This window comes from Beta vulgaris, chromosome 4, assembly GCF_026745355.1.
Source record: "Beta vulgaris subsp. vulgaris cultivar EL10 chromosome 4, EL10.2, whole genome shotgun sequence".
In the NCBI taxonomy this organism is placed as follows: domain Eukaryota; kingdom Viridiplantae; phylum Streptophyta; class Magnoliopsida; order Caryophyllales; family Amaranthaceae; genus Beta; species Beta vulgaris.
In genome coordinates, this window is record NC_079205.1 from 40,484,480 (window position 1) to 40,511,174 (window position 26,695).

General features: G+C 40.8%; 1 protein-coding gene and 1 long non-coding RNA gene across 2 annotated transcripts; both read left to right on the plus strand.

The window, feature by feature from the left end:
- The first annotated feature begins 10,320 nt into the window (after positions 1–10,320).
- Positions 10,321–12,880, plus strand: LOC125496969 (uncharacterized). The gene is made up of 3 exons (XR_007273448.2): positions 10,321–10,533; positions 12,192–12,263; positions 12,586–12,880. It is a non-coding gene; the product is annotated as an uncharacterized LOC125496969 (long non-coding RNA).
- Positions 12,881–14,557: 1,677 nt separating this feature from the next.
- On the plus strand, positions 14,558–16,163 carry LOC125496669 (uncharacterized). The gene is made up of 2 exons (XM_048642190.2): positions 14,558–15,314; positions 15,367–16,163. Exons 1-2 carry the CDS (start codon positions 14,558–14,560, stop codon positions 16,161–16,163), a joined length of 1,554 nt encoding a protein of 517 aa, XP_048498147.2.
- The last annotated feature ends 10,532 nt before the right edge of the window (positions 16,164–26,695 follow it).

Sequence of the window (26,695 nt, forward strand, 5' to 3'; positions counted from 1 at the left end):
TTTATACCACTTACATTGCATCTAAGACCTAAATGCTACAACTTGATCCTGGTCTTCATGCAATTCTTTAAGACTTGGCTTCACTAGCTTCGTTTTTCTATCCATTGAACTTGTACTTTGGCACCTACACATGCAAACAGAAACATGCATGCAATATAATAGTTCAATGTGGTTTGTCATCACTCAAAACTCAAAACAGGGAACTCAACAGATAAGGGTTTCATTATTTTTCTCTCTCCTCCTCCCTCACACATTATATTCATCTTCTAGGTTTTAGTTTAGTTTTCTCATCTCTTTCTCTCTAGTTTTTTAGAAAACCCTAGTTGTTATTTTTCTTCATGAATTCATGAATTCTATTAGTTTCTTTCATTTATTTCTTTAATTACATTTTTCTTTGTAGATTTAGATTTCATTATTTATTTCATGATAGAGTAGTTTTTATTTTCTAGGGTTTGGCAATCCATGTTTATATGCTATGATTTGATTGATTTTTATTCATAGTTTGATTAGTTATTGATCTCTCTAATTGATTAGTGTTTTATTTTTAATCTTTCAATATGATCAATTGTCTGATGAAATATTGCTAATATAAAGTCATAGATCGAGATATAGTACTCTTTAGAGGCTTACCTACAATTAGCAAATTTGATTATGTTGAGCAACCGTACTAGCATATGTTGATTTGAGAGGGTTACCATAGGATTAACCTGTGCTCTAGATATATAATTAATTGAACTGTGATGATATTTTGATAGATTGTAAGTATAAAGATGGTGAACCATTGCCCTATATCTTTTTACTTTGATTTTCGTAGTTTGATTAGTTTAGAGCTTTAATTCAATTGTTCTTGATCTTATTTAGTTTTTACCATAATTTAGAATCTAAATTAGAACGACCATCTCTCCGTGGATTTGACCCTACTTATCCTACTACATTGTTAAAAGGTTTGCTAGGATTTATTTTTGACAGGTGTACGACAGCCTATCAGTGGGCAGTGGAGTGGAGGGGAGAGGTGGGCAGTGGAGAGGAGGGGAGGGGTGGGCAGGGGTGTGCAGGGAGGGGCGGTCTGTGCAGGGGGTTGGAGAGGGGTGGACGAGGAGGGGTGTGTAGGGGAGGGGGTCTGCGTAGGGAAGGGAGGGATCCCCTGCACAAACCCCTTGCCCCCTCCCTGCCACTGCACAAACCCCCTATCCCTGCACACCCCTTCCCACCTTTCCCCTCCCCAACCTACGTACACACCCCTCCCTCACCCCTGCGTAGTACCCCTACCCTTCCCTACCCCTGGACAAACCCCCGACCCCTCCCCTCCCCTCCCCTGCAAACCCTCCCCCACCCTACATAGACCCCCCACCCCCACATACCCCTCCCCCTGCATAGACCTTCCCCCACCCCTGCCCACCCCTCCTCACCCCTGTACAGACCCTCCCCACCCCTGCACACCCTCCCCCACCCTCCCGTCCCCTGCACAGACCCCCCCTTCCCTACACACACCCTTCCCCAACCCCCTGCCCATACGTCTCCTCCCTTGCATAGACCCCCTTCTTGCATACCCCTCGCCCCTTATTGCGGCTCGTAATGTTGTTTTGTTTTCTTGAGCTATATATACTAATGCTTACATTTGTACAATTTCGAGGAGATGGCGGATCTGCATATGGATGAGAGCTCTGGTAGTGAATACACCATCGAGGATGAATCATACGATGAGATAAAGGAATGGGATAGATAAAGGTGATCTGGAGGATCGAAATCTTCAGGTTGAGTTCATTACTAGGCTTGAGAGCAAAACAATTGAAAATGCTCTCATAGGAAAGAATTACGTGCAAGGCCAACCTCGCCGTGAAGAAGTAAATACACAAAGTTCAAGAGTTTTAAAAGCACCACAAATTGATAGGAAATCATTGGCGACGAAAAAGAAAAAAGAAAGGGGACCTACAAAGTCACTAGAAAAACACAAAACTATGACTTTGGAGTATGATCATATATTTGGGTCAATCTTGTGGAAACTGACGTCATAAGTATGGCATGCAAATTGGTCTTTGCTTGCGGAAACTATCCATTGTGCACTCATCAAAAGAGGTACCCGATCGGGGTTGAAGAAGTGTCGATGGGATGATACTATGGTAAGGTTCACATATAATAATGTTTAACTTTCTTAATTATTTAATTAAATATCGGTGTACTATTAATGATAGCGTTTAAATTACAACAATTGCGAAAACTAATTTGTGAAATGCATTTTATTGTAGAATCTTTTCAATATCGAAGATGATGAAGCGAAGAAGAATGTATTTCTATCCGTGCTTGCCGAGAGATTCAGAAATTTCAAGGCTAAGTTAGTAACTGGGTGGATCACTGAGCGGATGAAGGTAATAGGTACAAATAAGAAGAAAATCTACGACGGATAAACGCCATCCGGTTCTCACACTTCACTAGAAACATCATCAGCCGAACCCTCCCAATTATCATTTTAGATATGGAAAAGTATCAAACATGAAGACTGAGAAGCATTTGTTGCTAAAAACACTACCCCACAAGCTATTGTAAGAATTTTTCTTAATATTAACTACACTTAGCTCCAATATTATTCTATAACCTTTGTTTGTAATTGTGTTTTAGGCAAGGCGTGAGAAAAGTAGCATGAGTGCAAAAGCTAGGAAGTATTATCATAATTTGGGTGCTCATTCGTACAATGAGGCGAGAGAGAAGTGGATGTTCGCCCATTACCCCTGCAACGGGTTCGACACCGGCAACTGGGACTAGCTCTACCACCATTGTTACACAGGCTCGACAACCAGATAGAGTCCTTAATTGCTGGTGTTCGATGCATGGGGTTACTCCAAACCCTGCACGTAAAAGAAAATTCAAAAGGTACCACCTATATTTCTACTGTAAATTCCAATAAAAATAATGAACATATGACATCTAGTCTCGAACACCATTAATGCGCTGCAAAACATGGTCAATGACAATATACTTCTAATACATGCTACAATGAGAATCAGGATCACCAACAACCATTTGGCAGTGCATCAACAATTCAAAGGCTTAGTCTTTTAATTCTGGTTTCTCTCCTTTCCGATCAAGTCTATGTCACTATAGTACTTCATTTATTATAGCCTTTCCATTTGCACTTCCATTACATTTTATTTTTCTTTTTATTTTCATTGGCCTTTCACTATCATTTATGCTTCAAGTTCAATGATGAAACTTAAATCACCTAATGATATTGACTAAATAAAAAAAAGAGAAAAAAAAGGACATACTTTGGATTAAGAGTTGTTCCCCTCTTCCCTCCATTATCCATAAGCCATCTCATGCAACCCAAAATATAAAATCCCATAAAGCATCATCCTTTATGATTCTCCTGCCCAATAATCCCTTTAAAATCAAAACATCACAAATAACCTTCAAAGCCTTCCAATACTCATAACCAATAACGTGTATGCAAGCCTCTAACAAAACAATCATGCCATGTAAAGATTAAAAAGTGAAAAAAAAAATCTAAGTGCAAAAAAAAGAAAGCAAAAGCAAAAGAAAAGACACATGACAAAAAGCAAAAAGAACTACAAAAAGAAAAAGGCAAAGGCAAAGGCAAAGAAATATAAACTCAAGCTAGGAGGTTTGCACACAAGTTCTACCCCTCATTCAAGTTTCAAATCAATCCATCAAAACCTTATTAATCTTTATATTTGAAATCCATGACCTGTACCTTATCCCAATCAGTCTAAATCTTCATCTAAACCTCATGCCTCAAACCTTTCAACCTTTGGTCATCCCTAACTCTTTTTCAAGGTATATCTAAGCATGTTAGGTTGAACACACGAAAGGGCGGCCTAGGCAAAAGTTAGGGCACAAAAAGAATTATAATAATAAAGAAATCAGATCCAGAATTACGAAGGTCTAAGTCTGCAAGGATACATAGGAATTGTTATCTCGAGGTCTGACCACTTCAATTAAATAAAATTAATCAAGGTCTAATGATTTGACTTTCTAGAATTTAGGAGCATAGTCTTTCTAGATCCCGACATCAAGTCGAGTCTGAACATAGCCTCGTTAGAGCCTTTTCCCACCTACATCTATTAAAGTCACAAATTTAACCTTTTAATTTTTTATTCCAAACTCAACATAGCCTCGTTAGAGCCTTTTCCCACCTACATTTATCAAAAACAGTTTTCAAAAATCATTCAATCTATTTTTGATTATTCTATGCACTCTACATATCCAGATAATGTAGCCTTGCAAAACCATGACCTTGCATTGCATTTTATACATCCTAGTCTTGCATAACCCTGACCATGCATGATGTGTCACCCCCCTTAGTTTTGCATAACCTTAATCCTTGTATAGCATCTCATGCACCCTTAGAGAGTCTAAGTTTGCACTATTATGTGCTTTTGCTGAGTTGTTTGCACCTATCTGCTATCATCTTCTTCTGCAAGTAATTAGATTGCTTGTATTTAGTGTCCTGCATACTAACTTTGTTTTGCAGATACTGGCGTATATAGATCATGTTGAACCCTAGTTTTGATGATGACAAAAGAACAAAGATGTAAACTAAGTAGTGAACTAATGAGTTATGTAAGTGTATGATTATTAAGGTATTAGTGAAAGGAACAAGGAGAATACTAAGTCAAGGAAGAAGTCAAGAGAGGATTTCAAAGACTAAGTAAAGATGTTTCTAGAAGTTGATACTGGAGCAGCATTGGATCAAGAAGAAAAAGTAAGGCGTTTTATTTTCTAGTTCCATTGTAAAAGGAACAAGTAATGTTGGTAAGGAACATTGGTAGTCTTATTTGAGAATGAGAGTTTGTTCCTTTCTAAGGAACAAACTAAATGGCACTAATCGAATCTGTTAAAGGAACTTAACAATTAAAGAGGAACTAGACTTATGCTTGAAGCAGTATAACGGTTCAATTATGAAGTTGAGTAAGTCATGCCTAAATAATAGGTGACCGTTTTTCTCTAAGTAAAAAATCAGTTTCAGTAGAAAATCTTTTAAGGAAAAGATTTTGTTTTTTCGAAAAAGATAAGAAAATTATTATTCAGTTTTTTTAAAGATTTTATTTAAAGATAATATTTTTAAAATTTAATTTGAGTTTTAAATTAAATTGCTTTTAAAGATGAACTGATTTTCGGATAAAGCTCAAAGCACTCTATAATCTAGGAGCAGTAACAACAACATGTCCACGTTCTACATTATTGTTACTATAAATATTGAAGTCTAAATAAGTTCCAAATGTGTCTGACTAAGTAATTAAGTGAGTTTAACTAATTAAGTGTCAGTGCCTTCATTCTCTTATAATAGTCATTTGTTCTTTGCTTACTTACTCTAATTCCACTAAGCTTATTTCGATCAATTGTATTTTGGTTTTTGGGGTAAAGGGACTTTGAGTGAAATTCTATAAGAGAGAAGCTTTGAGTAAAGCTAGTAAGAGTGAACTTCGAGTGAAGTTGAGAGGAACTGCTGTTAAGGGAACAGTGGCTCAAGAACTTGAGTTTAGGAACTCAAGGTGTGGCTCGAGAATAGAGTTAGGTTGTAATAAAGTTATTTGGCCTAATTAGTGAAAGAGTTGAATTTAAAATCCCTAGTGGTCGAGGTTGTTTCTTCTTGTTGGGCCCAAGAAGTTTTTAGTCGTAAAAATCCCTTGTGTTCCTCTAGCTTGTTTATTTGTTTAAGTTTAAATTTCCGCAAAAGGTTACGTTTATTTCTACACATACGATTCACCCCCCCTCTTGTAGTGTTCCTAGGGAAATAACAGATCAGATCTAAACTGTAGAGCGTTAAGAATCGTTCTCTGTCCCGACACCGTATACATTGAATTTCGATTTCCTGAACCTCAATCAAAGTGGGGGGTTTTATAGACACATAATCGTGTCTCCCCATTTAAGGATTCGATGATGAGACATACTATGCTCTTAACTGGTCTGACTCAAGGGCATATCAGTCTGAAAAGCCAACCCAAAACCATTTTCAAAATGTTAAAAAGTCCTATATTAAAGCTCAATTAATCATTTGTGATGATTAGTTGCATTTTGAGCCAATCCTTTGAAAGAGCGCAGTGATTCATTATTCATGATAATTATTTGTTTTATTTTAATAATTAAATATTTTCAAAGACATTTTCATAATTAAAATAGGATATTCGGAGTCCAAATATAAAAGAAAATTATTAAAATGCGTTTTCTAAAAGAGATGTCAAAGCGTGTTAGAACAACAAAGCGATGTACCTAGCGCACCATCGTGTGCTCAACGCAAAGCTTTGTGTACCATGCTGCGTCAGGCGCATCTTTGTCCACCTATGTCAGGTGCACCAATATGCACCTGACACATGGCACTATGCCTCACACAGTGTCGTACGCCTGGCGCAATACTCTACGTGACGCATAGTTTTCTTTTCTATCTTTTTTAAAGCGCGTACCACATGTACGATGTCTATTGGCCATGCCGCGTCAGGTCCACTAATGTGCGCCTTACATGTGTGATTGTGCGTCATACAACCTCGTGCACTTAGCTCAGCAGGCGCGTGAAGCGGAATTTCATTTTCCCTATAAATTGGTCTTTATTTCCATATGGTTTTCACACGGTTTTCTCCACAAAACACTTTAACAATGTTTCAACACACTTAACACTCGACTTATACAACATAAATAAACTTAAGAATTCTCTCTTCAAAACATACATACACACATATTTTCCTTCACGCTTCACAATTGCTCGTCCTGAAGGTTGTCCATCTCTCAGACTCAAGCCACGGTATAATCTCGAGGTTCCTTGAATAATCTATTATTTTTATATTGAAGTTACTAACGGTTTCTTTTATGATGTAGATCTTTAACAAGATTGTACTTTTGTACATTCTAATCACTTTTCTATATTTTATTTTTCATTTTTTTTTGGTATAATGTAAGTATCCATTACCAAATCAATCAAAAAAGCCACCAATTTACAACCTAAACTACTACAGAGAAAGAGAACTCCTCAAAGCAGTATACAATGACAAAATTTATACACACCTATTTAGATGTGTATTAATCTAGTATTTTTCCTTATCAGACCACTATAATTCAACACAACTATTGACTCTCCCACAAATGTCTCTCTGTACATGTTTAATAATCCAAATTGGACTCTCAATAGCATCATTCCACAACACCAAATTTTTATTGCGCCATATATGATAAACCAAGGCAGTAATGGTAGCATAACAATTTTTTTTTTTTTTTTTTTTTTTTTGCTTTTGTGTTTTCGACCCCATTTCTTCCATGAAACATAAAGACTCTCTTGAGTAGTGTATGTAATCCCCAGCCAATCCATAATACCATGACAGACTAGCATGCTACCTGGACATCTGAAGAATAGATGTTCACATGTCTCCTCTTGAATACCACAAATCATACAATTCTTGTCCTGACTTACACCAGCTCTAAAAAGTTTCTCTTTTGTTTTCAACTTACCTAGTGTTGCAAGCCATGCAATGAAAGAGTGTTTTGGGATGTTCAGGGTATTCTAGACCCAATGATGCTAAGGAAAGTGCACTTGTTGCCCTTGTAGCCAAGCATACCCTTCTTCAATAGTGTAGTTTTTTGCCCATGTGAGCCAAGTGTTGTTGGTGTACGCAACCTTAAACACATCCTTCGTCTTACATATTGTTCTCCAAACCCAACTTACACTGGCTGGTGGTTTATAATCCCACCAGTTAGCATCCTTCAAGTATACACTATGAATCTACCTTATCCAAAGAGCATCCTCTTTCTTAGCAATTTGCCGCACATATTTGCCAATAGTTGCATTATTCCAATCATAGCAATTTTTTACACCAAGCCCACCAGTATTCTTATGTCTACAGACCCAGTCCCAAGCAAAATGTGGAGGTTTTGAAGAAATTTTCCCCTCCCAAAAAAACGCTCTACAGACTTGATTGATTCTTTTTAGAACACATTTAGGCAATAGGAACACATGGGCCTAATATAAATGCAAGCTAAAAAGCACAGAATTGACTAGTGTAGTTCTAGCCATGTAGGCAAATGTCTTGAGCTCCAACGCATAATCCTTTTAAGGATTTTCTCCACCAATATATCACAGTTAGCCTTCACAAGTCTCTTTGAAGTGGTGGGTACCCCTAAATACTTAAAGGGAAACTCCCCTTTCTTATAGCCAAAAGTCTGGAGAATGATGTTTTGCACTTGCTCACTTACACTGCCAAAGTAAATTACAATTTTGTCTGGGCTAGCTATCAGTCCAGAAGCTTCTTCAAAAGCCTATAACGTTCTCACAAGTAATGTGACAGATTGTGGATCACCTTTACAGAATAACATCAGATCATCTACGACGATGAGATGGTGGATCTTCAAAGGCCCATATCTGATATGGTATTTTAATGCAACCTTCTGACCCAATTTTTATTCATTAATCTGGTGAAGTACTTCAAAGATTGGGGGGAGATAGGACCCCCCTGTCTTATACCTCTTTTGTTATGAAAAAACCCACTCAAACCACAATTAATACTATATTATTATTATTATTATTATTATTATTATTATTATTATTATTATTATTATTATTATTATTATTATTATTATTATTATTATTATTATTATCATCATCATCATTATTAGTAGTAGTAGTAGTAGTATTATTACTATTTTATTACTATTACTATTATTATTTTTTATTACTATAATTATTATTATTACTATTATTATTATTATTATTATTATTATTATTATTATTATTATTATTATTACTATTGTTATTCATATATATATGCATACTATATGATTATCTTGATTTAATGCTTTCATCACAAACACATTATTTTTGCTAACTAAAGACCTAAATATCTGCTCTAATACTAATCAGATTAATTTGTACAACCTTCTAGATTCCTTGTAATTAATTTGATTTCATAATAACATATCACTAAGAAAATAGTCTTTTATGTGTTTTTCTTGAATTGACCTAGACTAAATTATTAGCATAAAAATTGACATAAATCGATATTAAGTAGAGGTCAACAATGGAAGAATGTGGTTCATGATCGTATTCGTACCCTCAGCCCCCAACTCAATCTTTGGTTCATTGACTATCTATGGAGTCAGGATGAAAAAATCTACATTTGTATAAGTCCCAAGGTTTCCCAATATCCAATTAGGTTTATGTCTTCGTTTAAAGACTTGTTAGCGAATTCAAAAACCACTACTACATAATTGATCTAAGGTAACACTATAGGGTAACACTTTTTGAGATTCAACTTTCAATAACAAATAGGTAACATTTTAGTAACACTTTATTGATATGTAACACTTACATGTAACACTTTTTGATAGGTAACACTTTGACGGTAACACTTTTTCATAAGTAACACTTTGACGGTAACACATTTTCCTAGGTAACACTTTGAGGGTAACACTTTTTCATATGTAGCATTTTAAGATAACACTTTTTTTATAGGTAACATTTCAACCGTTCAAGGTAACACATTTTGATATGTAACACTTCAAGGTAACACTTTTTTATAGGTAGCATTTAGTTTTAGAGGGTAACACTTTTTTTTATAAGAAACACGTCTAGTCTTTTACTTAAAGTACGTTTTAGGATATTACATGGTTATTTAATATCTATACTAGTACTTATAGTCTTTTGAGGTACCGTTACAAAATATTAATTGTCCAAAACCCTTTTTTTACAATCGCAATTGGGTCCGAAAATAATTTTACCCTCACTAATTAACTTACTTTAAAGGTTTTTAATTGTATGAAAAATACAGATCCCAAAATCTCTTACATCTCCCATTGGAGTTTGAAGACAAGAGCTGCACAAGTTGCATAATAAGAGGTATGAGAGATGATGGTGTTAAATGAGAATTGCGAAAAATAGTTAGAACACTCGTTCTCTCTCTTGTATCACCGAACGTATAATAATAGTTGCCTTGTTTATGAAGCCCAAAGTACCTAAACAAAAACCCTCCTTTCCTTTTGAGGTAAGTTTTTTAACCCATAATTTTAATTATACACCGAATTAGTAAAATTAAAACCTATTAACAATTAAACTTAAAATCTTTCAAAATTAATTACTCCCTCTGTTTCAAATTATAAGGCATTTTAGCTAGAAGAATTTGTTTCAAAATATAAGGCATTCTACAATACCAGTGTAAGATTAAATGCAATTTTATATTATCTAGATAAGCTTATAGGTTATTTTGTATTATCAATACAATATTTAATGTCAATTCTTATTACCCATGCAAATCTAACTAAATTCTTAATCTATGTGTAAAAATCTTAAACGACTTATATTTTGAAACGGAGGGATTACCAAGTACTAACACCACCAACCAACACCATACATTCTCTGTCTTCTCATTATCTATTTGTTTCTCTCTCCTCTTTCTAGTTCCTTCCACCGCCGGCAGTTTCCCCTCACCATCGTCGTCACTTTCACCACCAGTCCACCTACCCTCTTACACCGCCACGCTAACTCCAAGCCCGAAATTCGAGAGCGAAGTGAGAGAAATCAACTAGGCTATTTATCAGGTTCGATTTCAATTTCGTTAGTTTATATTTCGATTTCATGGGTTTGGGGTTCGATTTTCTAGGTTTGGACTTCGATACCGTGGATTTAGGGTTCAAATTTTTAGGTTTGGGGTCGAATTCATGGGTTTTGGTTGGAATTTTAGGGGTTTGGGGTTTGAAAATCTGGGTTAGGAGTTATAATTTTCATGGCTTTCAGGTTCAAAAATCTAGGTTTGTATTTCGATTTCGTGTATTTGGTATTTGATATGGTGGGTTTGGTTTTGATTTCATGGCGGGTTCTTCGTTTTTGGAGAAGTTGTTCTATTACAATATAACTGGTATTATTCAGAACTTCAACTTCTTAATTTTAATTTCTTCTGAAAAATTTCTAGTTCTTGTTCTAGTATCGTGTATTGTAATTCCAATGCTCTTGTAAATTATAATCTTAATTTGCCTTAGATTGGAATTTCTGTTAAATGTTATCAGTTTCCGAGTTTGGTCAGCACCAAGAGCAAAGACGACAGCGACAACTCCTTCATATTCGACGGCATCGTCTTGGCAAGGACGCTCGCTGGACTCTACAATGGCGTTTCGACGGTGGGAATGAATCAGCCATTATTGTGATATTCAGAATCTTGAAGTGAAATTGTTCTGAACATCTTTCTAAGATATACTTCAGAATTTTGCATCTAATTAGAGGTATAAGCAATTGTAGAATATCGGCCATGAAAAAGGGAGTAATGAACAATTCGAGAAGGTACTGATGCGTATGTTAGTGTATTTATTATATTTGTTTATATTTTATGTATAGGTTTGTGTATGGTTGGCTGCCTCTTCCTTATCATAGATTGCTCTAATTAATTTTTTTTACTAACTTTAGCTTACTAATGAGTAGTGACTGCTATTAAGCTTGCTGGAAATTTCATCATCTACAGCAGTATTCTTTGACAACATAAGCAATTCAGCATGACTGGACCCCTTTCTCATGAGGGAATGTCCCAGACTGGAAGATTGACATGTGGAGGCATTCTATTCTCGACCTGCCAATCTCACTAGTTGACACCCAGTCCTAGTTTTTCAATACTGCTTATAGTAGTCAAAGTTTGTTGTATTATGCTGCTTGATGCTAGCATAGGCTATCCGCTATGTCTAATTAACTTCGATGCTTGACATCATGCACTGCTGTCTGCTGATATATATAAACAAAGTGATTTAGACTGTCCTTGGCAATCGATAAATCTTTGTAAACTTTTATGTTGTCATTATAATGTGGAAAGGTTTCTAATCTGCACTCTTTTGGCAATGGTTTTAGTATGATCTTCTTTATCCTCACTTTCAGACATTCGTTCTTTATTAACCTTTGTTAGTTATATGTCCAGTTGTCCACATGGGATATTTAGATTGGTCAAAAGTCTGAGTTAGTACTAGAGTGCTAGAACTATTAAGAGAAAGGTATAGGGGGTATCTATGATATATTGACCTCCCTCATGTTCATTGAAGTTTTATGCATTAACTAAATTAAATCAAAGAGAAAGCTATGATTCTGTAAATATATGATAGCACAAAGCACATGGATTGGTTGTTATTGCATTCCTGTATTTCTGTACAAGGCTCTATCAATTATAGTGCTAAGCCTAATAATGCTCCCTCTCCAATGTTATAATTCTTCTATATTGCAGACATCTAGAGAACAACAATCTAAGTGGAACAGTTCCTAGAAGCCTGCTTCAAAAACCTGGGCTGCGCTTCTCGTAAGTCTAAATTTCCTTGTGTCCTTATTGTAGACATCATCTACAGCTGTTTGAAGATTGAAGATCTTCACTGTTTGATTTGTGATTCGTAACATAGTACTTATTCTTTGACAACATTCTTTCTGATTTTAGTTAAGCTCCACTTTAAGAAGGAGAGATGGAAAAGAAAAATAAATTTACGACAAACCTTTTGCTTTAAATGGCCTCTAATTAAACATATGGGTGCACCAAGTATATCACTAGTTCTAATTTTTTTTTTTTTTTTGACAGACTAGATTTGTTATCATATAAGACTTTGGAGTTTTTTTTTTCCTTACTGCAGGATGATGGAAATAATGGCGGATTAGAGTAGCAAGCATGCATGATACATCGAGAAGTATGCGTACATGGATAATGGAATTGAAGAATAATGAAAGAATGACCTTAAGATTGATTTAGGTTTATTTAAGGAGATGTATATATTATGATTTTATGATTTAATTTTCAGATTAACTATTTATATTTTAGATGCAATAGTATGTTTTCGATTGAGTATACTCTTTGGCTCATTTTTTTCCAATGGTCGTTGAGTATTTCTACTCATTTATATCAATAATATCATTTTATTTCCTCTTCAATTATTACGTTTATACGTTTTACTATATTATCATTGTATATATGTCGAAAATTAAAGAATGTTACTATAAGATATGTGAAATAGAAGTGTTACACTATAAAACTAGCTGATAAGAAGTGTTGCCAAATATCTAATAGAGTGTTACATATGCTGATTTAAAATGATACATAATAGTTAACAAAGTGTTACTATAAGTCAAGAGATGACATAGAAAATGCTACTATAGACGAAAAAGTGTTACATAAAACATTATTAATAACACTATAAAAATGCTACATTAGTTTAAAAAAAGTGTTACGTTAGAGAATTTTGAGTAACACTAGAGAAAGTGAAACATTAGCATTGGAAAGTGTTACCTTAGAGAATAGGTAGCACGGGGAGATGTTTCACTTATAAAAGTGTTACATATGACCTAAAGCAACATTTTTAGGCCATTAAGTAACACTTTTGGGGTGATACTTTAGGCCAATTATGCACTAGTGAACATTTTCGATAAAATTTTTACAATGAGGTAGTCAAATACACGCTCATCCCGCGTAGACGAAATAAAAACACGCCTACAAATACCATTTAGTGAGCCCACAAGTCCACCTATATATATAGCTCCACCTTAAGTATCATATTGTGCGCTTTGGGCCAAGTCCAAACAGATTTGTGCTTGGGCATCTTCCCAAAAGGACGCAAACTAATGGATTAGGTGCACTCTTATAATCTAGACAACTCTTCCTAATTAGTTCGATGGTAAAGATTTCATTTTCTGGAAGATGCGGTTGGAGGATCATTTGTACCAGAAAGACCTGTACCAACCTTTATCAGAAAAGAAGTCTGCAACAAGATGAAGATTGGGCTACATTGGATCGAAAATCATTATGTGTTGGTTCAATTGCATTGGCAAAGAGTGTTACTTTTAGTGTCAAGGACGTGAAAGCAACAACTGTGTTGATCAAGACTCTTTTAGAGATGTACCAAAATAAATAATGTATATGTATGAGGGCTGACTAAGTTCCATACCGGTTCAATTGATACCGGTCTAATAGCTTTTGGGCTTACGAGCCTGGGCTAAGATCCAGTTGATATCTCCAGTGCCTACGGGCCTAAAAGATATACTTTCAGTAAAAGATAAGAATATATCCTAAGGGAATATTCTTGGGGATCTCTCCCGTAAATACCGGGCCCAATAAAGAGATGGGCTTAATCAAGTCCCTATAAATACTCCGTTGATCTGAGTCATAAGGTACGTACACGAATCCCAATACACTATACTTGAGAGCTACCGGCTTTTAACCTAATACTGACTTAGGCATCGGAGGGGCGTTCCTCGGATCAACCCCCGAGGCTAGTTTACTTATTCTCTTTTGCAAGAATCCAAACCGGCTTAAATACAAGGACTTAACAGTTCAAGACCCTGTGATTTGTCCCATACCAGAACAATTGGCGCTAGAAGGAGGGGCGAACAATACCTTGTAGTCTAAGCCATCCCTTGCATCCAAAAACCCTTATGGATCCTAAGCAGCCATTAGGGATGCCGGAAACCGATGAGAACAATGTCCCCATTGACCAAGCCCCCCCGGGGTACTCAACTCCGCTGCCGGCCGCTAGGCACAATCGGCCACCTGTGGACACAACTAGAAAAACCCCTGAAACTCCCTAGGAAGACATCTTCCACACCCTGCAGAATATGTTCACCCCAGAGCAACTCAGAAGTGCAGCAGAGGTTTTTAAGGCAATGGCAAGCGGTACCCCACCGACCGGTCCCCGGCCAAAGCGACCCTTGAGCAGAGCCCACAGCCCGGTGAGAAAACTTCGTACAGCGTGGGCGGGCCGCCAAGGTGAGCGATACCGGCATGACCAAGATCAGGTGGCGAATTCGAAGACCCCCACAGAGCAGGTGGGGAATGAGGAGGAAGAAGAGGAGGAGGCGCAGGATACTGAGGTTCAGAAGCATTCCTCCCAGCCGAGAAATCGAAGTGAATACCGGCGTAGAGCGCAGGTGTCGCTGCGGAATTCACCCTTTTCCACTGCGATTCTACAGGAGCCCATGGAAAAACTGAAAATGCCGACATGCAGGTATGACGGTAAGACTGACCCAGAGGATCACCTATCGGCTTATGAGGGTCATATGATGTTGTACACCGATTCTGACTCAGTATGGTGTAAGGTGTTCCCATCCACCTTAACCGGACTAGGGCAAACCTGGTTTAAAAGCATTCCGCCGGCAATTGTGTTTGACTTCCGACAACTCACATCCATGTTCGTAACACACTTTGTCAGTAATAAGCGTCGTGAACGAACAACCGACGAGTTAATGTCTATTAAACAAGGAGAGACGGAAAGCTTGAGGGATTATGTCGGACGTTTCAATGTCGAAGCCGTCACCATCCCGACACTGCAGCAGGAAGTAGCAGTGCTGGCCCTAATGACGGGGTTGAAAGAAGGTACCCCATTTCGCCAGTTATCTCAACAGAAACAAGATGACATGCCTAACAGAAGTCATGGGAAAGGCTAATGACTTCATAAGGGGGGAAGAGTTTGACAAGGCAGCTAACGCAAAAAGGCCAGTGGCTATAAAAAAAGATAAAGAGAAAGACAAAGACAAGGATCGCCGAGATGACAAGTACCGGAAGGACAAAAAGTCCGAGTCAACCGGCAGAAAAGAGGAGAGCAACTCTGTGAAGAAGGGGTTCGAAGGAAGGCCAGACAAATACAACAATTATACTCCGCTAACAATATCCCGGGCCCGGATATTTGAACTGCATAGTAAGGACGATAAGTGGCAAAGGCAGCGAAAAATGCACTACAAGGGTAGGGATAAGTCCAAGTGGTGTGAATTTCATGATGATTACGGTCACAAAATAGATGATTGCAAGGACCTTAAGGACGGGATCGAAGACCTCGTCAGGCGAGGTTATTTTACCCAGTACCTATCAAGGAACGATCGCAAAACTCCTCCAAGGGAGGACGAAAATGACAATAGAAGACCGGTAAAAGACAGGATCACCGAAATCCACATCACAAGCGGAGGACCAACGAGAGGCGGTAGTATTCACGGGGCGAAAGCTAGCCTCAAAGAGGTCCGCCACCAGGTGAACTATAACAACGCCAGAAAATGGCCGGCACCTCCATCTATGCCGTCTGTAGCTTTTACTTCAGAGGACGCTAAGGGAATCGTTTATCCTCATGACGACCCTTTGGTAGTATCTCTGCAAATATCCAATGCAATGGTCCATCGCATTCTAGTCGACGGAGGAAGCTCCGCCAATATCCTCTACAAAGAGACGTTTTAAAAAATGGGATTTGACGAAACATGTTTGAAACCAGTCTCTTACCCGGTTATCGGCTTCACAGGAGCATCTGTTGTCCTAGAGGGGACGGTAAAGCTGGCGGTCAAAATAGGAGAGGGGTCCCGGTCAAAAGATCTCATGGTGGAATTTCTGGTTGTAGACGTCCCGGCGGCGTATAATGCCATCATTGGGAGGCCGCTAATTCATGACGCCCAGGTTGTTGTCTCAACGTATCACCTTACCATGATCTACACCTCTAATGACGGCAACCCCGAGAAAATCAGAGGCAATCAAGAGTCGGCAAGGGCATGCTACCTTACCGCGCTAAAACACTCTGATCATAAACGGCCGGCCGACACACCACCGTCGGAAAGAAAGCGGACAAGGCTGGAAAATAAGGTCAGGAAGGATCTGTCCATAGAGAATTTCGAGGCAAGGCCGGCAGATCAGCCGAGACCTAGCCCTGCGGGGGAAACGGAAGAAATCAGTCTGGAAGAGGACAGACCCGACAGAACAGTAAAAATCGGATCCGGTTGGGTGAAGAAGTAAAGGTCAACCTAATTTCCTTGTTAAGAGAACATGCCGACATTTTCGCCTTCTCGGCAGACGAAATGCCGGGCATTGACCCAGATTTCATGGTACATCGCCTGAATGTGAACGAGGATGTAAGGCTGGTAAAGCAAAAGAAGCGAAACTTCTCAGCAGAAAAGAGCGCAGCTATTAAGGTGGAAGTAGACAAGTTGCTAGCGGCAGACTTCATTGAACCCTGCGACTACCCGGAGTGGTTGGCGAATGTAGTGATGGTGAAAAAATCCAATGGGACATGGCGTATGTGTGTAGGCTTTACCGACCTCAACAAAGCCTGTCCAAAGGACTGCTACCCACTGCCGAGGATTGACCAACTGGTAGACTCAACTAGCGGCCATGCATTGTTAAGCTTCATGGATGCTTTTTCAGGATACCACCAGATAAGTTTGCTGGAATCCGACAGGAGTAAAGCGGCCTTCATCACGGACGCAGGAGTTTATGCCTATAAGGCAATGCCGTTTGGGCTCAAAAATGCCGGTGCTACCTATCAAAAGCTGGTAGATAAGATATTCGAGCACCAAAAAGGCAGAAACGTAGAGGTGTATGTGGACGACGGTATAGTCAAGAGCTTAACTGAAGAGGACCACATAGTTGACCTAGAGGAAACGTTTGAAACACTCCGGCAACATCAAATGAAGTTAAATCCAAAGAAATGCGTGTTTGGAGTACGATCCGGTAAGTTCCTAGGCTTCATGGTGAGCGAAAGGGGGATAGATGCCAACCCCGAAAAAATCAAAGGCATCAGTGACCTCCCGGAGCCAAAGAGCATCCGGGATATTCAAAAGCTGACCGGGCGGATGGCGGCCCTAACAAGATTCGTTTCCAAATCAGCGGAAAAGGCCTTGCCATTCTTTAAAATACTCAGGGGAAACAAGAAGTTTGAATGGGGAGAAGAGCAGAAGCAAGCCTTCGAGAAGGTAAAAGAGCACTTCCTGTGACTGCCCACCATAACCCGGCCAGAGTTGGGGGAAAAACTGCAGTTATACGTGTCGGTAACCGAGAAGACGGTCGCGGCGATATTGTTAGTAAACCGGCAGGGGCAGCAAAGCCCCATATACTTTGTCAGTCACGTGCTTGCCGGTGCGGAGCAGAGGTATGAATTACTGGAAAAAATGGCCTATGCCGTCTTGATTGCAGCAAGAAAGCTGAGACCATACTTTGACTCCCACACTGTTCAAGTCCTCACAAATCAGCCTTTGGAAAAAGCCCTCCACAAACTAGACACCACAGGAAGACTATTGAAGTGGGCAATTGAGCTATCGGAGTTCGACATAGAATACCGGCCGCGTACCGCGATCAAAGCCCAAGCTTTAGCAGACTTCATAGTGGAGACAACTTACTCTGAACCAGCGGAATCCACCGGCAGGTGGAAGATCGAGGTGGATGGGTCAGCAGCCCAGAGTGGAGCCGGAGCCGGAGTGGTCATGACATCCCCAGAAGGGGAAATCTTTGAACATGCCATCCGCTTTGGGTTTAAGGCCTCCAACAATGAAGCTGAGTACGAAGCAACCCTGGCCGGACTAAGTCTGAGCATTGCGGCTGGAGCAAGAAACATCACTATGATAACGGACTCACAATTAATCTCAAGCCAAATAGAGGGGACGTATGAGGCCCGAGAACCGGTAATGCAGAAATACCTACATCTGGTAAAGAACATGGTAAAAGGGCTGCAAAGCTTCGAAGTGCAATTGGTCCCGAGAGCTGAAAACATGGCGGCAGATGCCCTATCAAAACTGGCGAGTTCCAGTCTAAGTGACAAGAAAAGGAACGTCAGGGTGGAGACATTGGTAGAAAGAAGTATAGAAGTTGTCCCAGCGTCCGTTAATACAATCACTACTGAACCAGAATGGTATGAGGGTATACTGGCATATAAGCTCAAAGGTGAGCTCCCGGAAGATAGGATGACGGCGCAAAAGTTGAAAAGGGACTCTGTCTGGTATTGCATCTTTCAAGGACAATTGTACAAGAAAGGGTTCTCACTACCTTTACTAAGGTGCGTCACGGCTCACGAAGCGACAAAAATAATTGAGGAAATTCATGAAGGTATATGCGGGAACCATATCGGTGGTAAGACGTTAGCACTGAAAGCGCTGCGAGCAGGGTTTTACTGGCCTACAATGCTGACGGATGCCCAAACCTACGTGAAAAAGTGCGATAAGTGTCAAAGATTCGCACCAGTGATCAACCAGCCGGCCAATGATCTCCAGCCGATTTTAAATCCAATCCCTTTCGCACAGTGGGGGATGGACATTATAGGGCCCTTTACGCCGGCATCCGGGGGAAGAAAGTTCTTAATAGTGGGTATTGACTACTTCACGAAATGGATAGAGGCGGAGCCAACAGCAAAAATAACGGCTAATCAGGTAAAGAAGTTTATCTGGCAGAACATCATCACTAGGTTCGGCATCCTGATGGGAATAGTGATGGATCATGGCGTCCAGTTCGATTGCGGTCCGATACGCGACTTTTTGCGTCCTTACAGCATCAAGTTCGCCTACTCTTCAGTCTGCCATCCGCAAAGCAACGACCAAGTCGAAGCCGCTAACAAACAGATCCTCAATGCCCTGAAGAAGAGGTTGGATGAGTTGAAGGGTGCATGGGCCGACATGGTACCAGCAGTGCTGTGGTCCAACAGGACCACCGAAAAGGAAGCCACCGGAGAAACATCGTTCAGGCTAGCTTTCGGGGCAGAGGCGGTACTCCCGGTAGAAGTGGACCCAACTGGCGGATCCTGAACTATGAGCCCGTTTTGAATGAGCAAATACACAAGGAGGACTTAGACCTCTTACAAGAGATCAGATTGGCTGCAGAGCTGAGGTCGGCAGCATACAAAGACCGGATAAGCAAGGCCTACAATAAAAGAGTGCGAAGCCGTCCTATCTCCAAAGGAGACCTCGTCCTCAGCGGACGAAGCAACGGGAAAAGCCCACGTGGACGGAAAGCTTACGGCCAATTGGGAAGGGCCTTACTTGGTCAAAGAAGAGATAGTACCAGGGTCATATCGGCTCGAAGACATGGCAGGCAAGCTGTTGAGAAATAGTTGGAACGCCAGTGTCCTTAATAAATACTATGTGTAGTTAGTAGATGGGCAATGTTGCCAGTAGGAGTGAATAATCAGGCGCTTGTGCCGAAAAGATTTATCAGTTTAATTGTAGGCAATAATTCCGGCATAGCCGGGAAGAGCCGTTTTATCTTAATAAAATGAGCATCTTCCGCCACCACATCGTCTCAATGCTGCCCAAACAAATTAAACATTATTGATTAATCAGTCAATGACCTTCGTGGATCTGCTGAATTAATCAATAGTGTGAAACCGGTCAATGACCTTCGTGGATCTGCCAGAATGAAATAAATTAAGCATTATTGATTAATCAGTCAATGACCTTCGTGGATCTGCTGAATTAATCAATAGTGTGAAACCGGTCAATGACCTTCGTGGATCTGCCGGAATGAAATAAATTAAGCATTATTGATTAATCAGTCAATGACCTTAGTGGATCTGCTGAATTAATCAATAGTGTGAAACCGATCAATGACCTTCGTGGATCTGCCGGAATGAAATAAATTAAGCATTATTGATTAATCAGTCAATGACCTTAGTGGATCTGCTGAATTAATCAATAGTGTGAAACCGGTCAATGACCCCCGTGGATCTGCCGGATTAACATAAACTAAACATTGTTGAGTAACCAGCATAAAAAATAATATAATCGATGAAATCGGGCAATGACCTTATTGAACATGCCGGAAGAACATAAAAAACAATAAAAGACGACACGAGAGTTGGCCAAAAAATGTACTTCATTAATCAATGAAAGCTTACAACCCTAAAAACTAAGCGGTCGACCACATACGGTACGACCACTAAAAGGTATGACAAAAAGATACCGATCACAGGCGAACGGATTTACAGAACGGTAAAGATAATTTGGCTGCCCAAGAAAAAAGACGGCATGGCTACAAAAAGCACACCACCCACAAAGTGGCCGGAAGCAAAAAGAAGCGAGGAAGGCGGAAAATCTACTTGGTTTGCCCTTCCTCCTCGAAGCCGTCAATAATCAACACCTGCTCCTCCAGGTTTTCACCGGTAGCAGGGTTGGCTATCTCAGCATCATCGTTGGCGGCTTCCGGCTCCTCTTCAAGCTCCGCCCTAGGATCCGCGTTAGCAATATCGGCTTCAGTAACGCCGGGATCCAGGTCCTCACCTTCAACTGGTAGCCCATGGACGAGTTTGACATGCGCCTCCTCAATCTTGGACCAGTCGAAGTCCGGGAAGGTGTGGCGAACACATCTCATGGCCGCAGACCAGCCACCGTTGTACCGGTTGAGTAGGCGGCTCACAAAGTCCATACACTTTTGGTACTCCCAAACGGTGGCGCGCTCCAGCTCTTTGGCCTCGGAAATTTGCTCCCGGAGAAGCCTAATCTCCTCGTCCTTATTAAACAGGACCAGAGAGTGATCTTCCACCACCTTCGTAAGGGTGGCATCAGCCTTGCTCTCCGCAGCCATTGCGTCATTCTTCTCGGTAATTGCCTCCAGCAGCTCCTGCTCCTTAGCGGCCATCCGGCCTTCCAGCTCCTTATTCTCCTTCACTTCGTTGAAGTAAGAAGTCTGGAAGTACCGGTAGAAGTCGCAGAGCTCTTTACCGGACTGGGCGGACTGCAAAAGGCAAAGAAAAACGAAAGGTCAATATAACGAATAAACCGATAGCAAACTTGCAAAAGAAAGGGTAAAGATTGTTAATCTTACCAGGGCCAAATTATATGCGTGCGTTGCAGCAAGCGTATGCACCTCGTCCACCGGGATGTCGTATTTAAGCTGAGTAGCCTTCAAAATACGGTATCCCAGGTTCCCGCCCTCAAGAGGACGGTCAAGCAGCAGGGATTCGTCGTCCAAAACGTTCAGCTTTGGATCAAACTTCTCCCAATTGTTTACCGGGGAGCGAGTCCAGCGCTTCCTTAAAATATCCGGCATCTCCATCCGGTTTCGCTCCAGGTAGCCCAACTTTCTGGGCTTGGCAAAGGACTCCAGACCGGGCACCATCTCCGGCAAAGTGAGTTGCTTATAGATCTTGGGCCGCAGTGAGGAGGTGCCCACTTCAGCAACCCGGCCGGTAAGCAAGGGGGGAGCAGTGGGAGCAAGAGTCTCCTTATCCTTGCCTGCCTTAGAGACAACCCTCTTAGCCGCCAGCTCGGCCACGGTCTGCTCCGGCTTCCTTTTCCGGGCCTGGACCTCGGCCTGACGGCGTAGCAGGGGAATAGTATCCCTGACATCATCATCGGTGCGGGATTTCCGGCCAGACCCCCGGCCACCTCGACCTCCTCGGCCGCCTCCAGCCGGTAATTGGATAGGGACAAATTTGCTTGCAGGTTTGGGAGGCATGTTGCTTAAAGGCCGGTAGGATCTATCGACGTGAAGAGCTTCACGGATCAGGAAATCCTTGCCTACAAAGAAGACGAGATCACAGTCAGACAACAGCAATAAACACAGAAACAGATAGCTAGCAAAAGCAACAATAAAACACACCGTATGGGTCAGACCGGTAGAAGCCTAAGGCCGACAATGCCGGGTTAGTAAAAACATAGCTGGTGTGAGGAAGCCAGTACTTGGGAACTGGTATCCTCTTCTTGCCTCGCAGCGCCGGGATGGAGTCCGACGCGAAGTAATCAAAGGCCACGCGTTCCCGGTGGGTTAAACCCCTGTCCCTGATATGTTCCATGCGAGAACGGGGCTTAGTCCATTGACGTCTCAAAGGGAAGTCATCAGGAACACGCACCCAGAAAAATCGGCCTCTCCAAAGCTTGAGGGAGCTGGGTTTGGGGTAGACCGTCAACTTACCAGCCTTCGTATAGATTGACATCCATCCACCACGGCCCTCAAGCTCATTATCCCGGGATTTCCTTTTCTTCCCGACCCCTTTACCCTTGGCAGAGCCGTCTTCCTTAATCCAGTGAAGTTTGCGGAATAGGTTTAAGGTCTCCGGAAAACCTTTATAGCGGACCACCCAAGCATAAGCCATCAGATTCCGCCATCCTAAGGGGGTCAGTTGGGCCAAACATATGTTCCAGGCTTTAAAGACCTTGACAAAAAAAGGGGTCCAAGGGGAATCGCATTCCAAAATTAAGCATGTGGGCATAAATAGCCACATGACCTGAAGGGCAGTCTGTTACACGGCTTCCTTCAGCCGGGAGGACTAACTTGTAATCGTCCGGAAAAGCAAAGTATTGAGGACCCTTAACCAGAAATTTGCTTTGCCGGCAGGTTATAGCCCAGCCGCTATCTAATTGAACGCTACCGGCACAGCCCTCATCACTGGGCGGCATGAACAATTCCGTCAGGGTATCCTCATCAGAATCCTCAGGGATTATCTCGGGAGGGTCCTCTCGGTCAGAATCCGACTCAGCTTCTAAAGTGGTGGACTCCTCATCCGTCCCCGCTACATATTTTTCCACACTCTCTACCGCATCTGAGTGAACAGGAGAGGCCGGAATCTCCCTAGGTACCGGTCTATGGGATGTCTCACCCACTTCAAAGGTAGAGCGCCGGACAGGAGATGGGCGGGAGGAAACAAGTCAGGGGAATGCTCAGCTAAACCTCTCATGGTCCCATACTGTCCTAAAGCCCCAGTTTGCCCCAATACCATCTTTAAGGGGGAGGCATGAATGGACGGTTCAACATCTTGTCTACCGGAAGTACTACAGTCATTCTTGCTATTCACCCTATGTTCTGAAATAGGAGTAACCTGGGGAGAATTGGTAACCTCTACCGACTAATGGAAGTGTTGTCAGACTCAGCGTCACTTTCCGTCATGACGGAGGGAGACTTAGATATGTCTTGGGAATCAGAATTTTCAGAATTAGACGACATTATAAATAAGACGGTATGAAAGATTGGAAAAAGTTTTGATAAAATACCTGGAAGTAAAGACGCGAAGGGAAAATACACCGGAATCAACGGTTAGCGTGAGGCCGGAATGAGAGATCAAGCAAATACCGCCAAGAAAACGAAAGGATTTTGGAGAGAGAAAGTCCGATATGAGCACGATCACAAGAGAGAGATTGCAAGAAGTGAGAAGCAGAGGTCGCACAAGAGGTATTTATAAGAAAAGTCGTGGTCGAGATTAAGTGACTCTTCGTCTTCCCGACATGATCATGCCACGTGTTTCAGTAGCACCCAGCTGTGAAGCAATCACTCTTTGAAGAGCTTTCAATGCAGGTGCGCAGCTCGAGACGACCGTTGGAATTCTCTGACCAACGATTCATATTCTCTCGCTGAAAGTAACTCAACATCTCCCATAACGGTTTCAACCTACTAAGCCGGATACGCCTATGCTAGTCATACCGGCTTGGAGGCTAGTTGTATGGGGGCTGACTAAGTTCCATACCGGTTCAATTGATACCGGTCTAATAGCTTTTGGGCTTACGAGCCTAGGCTAAGATCCAGTTTATACTCCAGTGCCTACGGGCCTAAAAGATATACTTTCAGTAAAAGATAAGAATATATCCTAAGGGAATATTCTTGGGAATCTCTCCCGTAAATACCGGGCCCAAAAAGAGATGGGCTTAATCAAGTCCCTATAAATACTCCGTTGATCTGAGTCATAAGGTACGTACACGAATCCCAATACACTATACTTGAGAGCTACCGGCTTTTAACCTAATACTGACTTAGGCATCGGAGAGGCGTTCCTCGGATCAACCCCCGAGGCTAGTTTACTTATTCTCTTTTGCAGGAATCCAAACCGGCTTAAATACAAGAACTTAACGGTTCAAGACCCTGTGATTTGTCCCATACCGGAACAGTATATATGATGCATCGTTTATTTGAACTTGAGATGATTGATGGTCAATCCCACAGTTGAATTTTATTAATTAATGTAGTAAAATTACTAGTCAATTGTCCTCGTAAATTTTGATTTGATGATGAGGTCAAAGTTTTAATTTTAATTTGTTGTCCTCTTTACCAAAAGAGTCGGAGATAGTTGTTGCTACTATTATTAATTTCGTAGGGAACGAAGCACTAGAGATAGATGATATTAGCGATTTGGTATTGAATGAGAGTACTCGGAGTAAGGATTCTAGGAGTCATTTAGTGGAGCATACAATAATCGTGAGGGTAGAGGGATGAGACAACATCGAAGATCAAAGTGGAGAAAATCAAGGGACAAGAGCAGTGAAATGTTCGGCAAGTCGAAAATGGAATGTTGGGCATATGACGAGAAAAGTTATTATAGGAGACAATGGAAGAATTCCAAAGGCACTGATAAGGGGAAGAAGATAAAGAAGAAGAAGTTGTAGGCTCAAGATATCAATGAAGAGAGTGATGCTTGGACGAACTTTTTAACGGAGTATGTCTATGATGCTTTGGTAATAAGCAGTGCCAACTGCTCAACTGGTTCACTGTTCATGGATCTTGCGTTCGAGCTCTTCGTCTCATTCCTCTCTCTATAAGGAATTATTTTAGAATTTGAGATCTAAAAAGCTTTGAAATGCTACCTTGTAGATAATGGACGGTCGGAGGTTAAAGGCAATGTAGATGTGACTGTGAAGCTTACAAGTGAGGACATGTTTTAGCTAAAAGATGTCAAGTTCATCCTTATTTGAAAGAAAAATTGATATTAATTAGTCAATTTGACAAGTCCGTCTACAACATAGTGTTTGAGGCTAGTTCCCTAAAATTTGCTAAGGGTGCTATGTTAGTAACTCGAGGTGCAAACACATGAATGATGTATACTATGGAGAACACGGCAAAGGTAGCTAGAAGGGATGCAGAAAACTTGAAAAGGTGTGTCGTTCGGTGAAAAGTTTATATAAAGTAGGCTTTAACGAAGAATCGTGGTGGTAAAGTCAGCGTCTCTTAGGCTATAGTGAATAGTGGAACAAACAAAGTGAAGAAGGCACACATGACTGTGGTGTGTGAGAAATCGAGCCTAGAGAAGGATTTTTTGTTTGGGTGGGAGCATCGCAACAATAATGCTCGGAGAATTATGAATTATTCTTATGGTTCGTGTTGGTGATGATGGAGACTCGGGGTCAAGTAAGACCTCGATGTTGCTTCCTATTAAAGCTGGCCACGGGCCGTGCTGGGCCTGACCACGGGCCAGACTCGCGGGCTGAAGTGGAATACGGGCCGGGCCCGTGGCCCATCAAACTCGTGCCGTGCCGGGCCGGGCTGGGCTGAAAAAGTGGAAAACTTGTCCATGGCCTGGCCCGGCCCACGGGCCTGGCGGGCCGGGCTCGTGCTCACCATGGGCCTGGTCCGAAAATCAAAGTTTTTGAAAAAAAAAAAAATTTGCTCGCGGAAGGATTATTAATAGTAGTAGAAGTCTAGAAGATGACACCTTTTTTCTTTAAGAGAAAGATTATCAATTTTTTGCTTCAAGTTTACCACTTTATTTTGTTAGATAGAGAAATAACACCTTTTTTCTTTAAGAGAAAGATTGTGACTGGAGAATTGTACAAAATTTATCCTTCACTACTTGGCAATTTTATGGAAGTAGTTTTGTTTTTAGGTCTGAATTTTCTAAATTGAACAAAGAAGCTATTGAACGTGAAAAGAAAATGAGAGAAGATATGCTGAAAATGTTTGAAGACATGAGGTATAAGTTTTTTAGCTTATTCATTATTATACTTGGTATTATTAATGTCGAAAATTTTCATTGTTTAAATCATCTTCTTAATTAGTTTCAAGCTAATTAAAGACAAAATATCTAGATTAGTTTTTACACCGGCGTTGATGACCTTCGATGAGGATTAGAAGTGAAAACAAGTTTTCAGGGGAAGCCTATCAGAAATTACAAACATGAGGACAATTGACACATTCTTTGTATAGTTGGGTTAAATATGTGTATTCTTCATTGTATTCTTTAGTGAATCATTATAGAGAGGGGCCATAAAATAATGAAAAGATAGGGAAATCTGCATTCTTTTCTGGTTGCTCTTCCTAAA

Coding starts and splice junctions, on each gene's coding strand:
- LOC125496669 (XM_048642190.2), top strand. CDS start 14,558: ATGTTCACCCCAGAGCAACTCAGAAGTGCAGCAGAGGTTTTTAAGGCA. Junction 15,315..15,366: donor AATGACGGGGTTGAAAGAAG/GTACCCCATTTC, acceptor CATGCCTAACAG/AAGTCATGGGAAAGGCTAAT.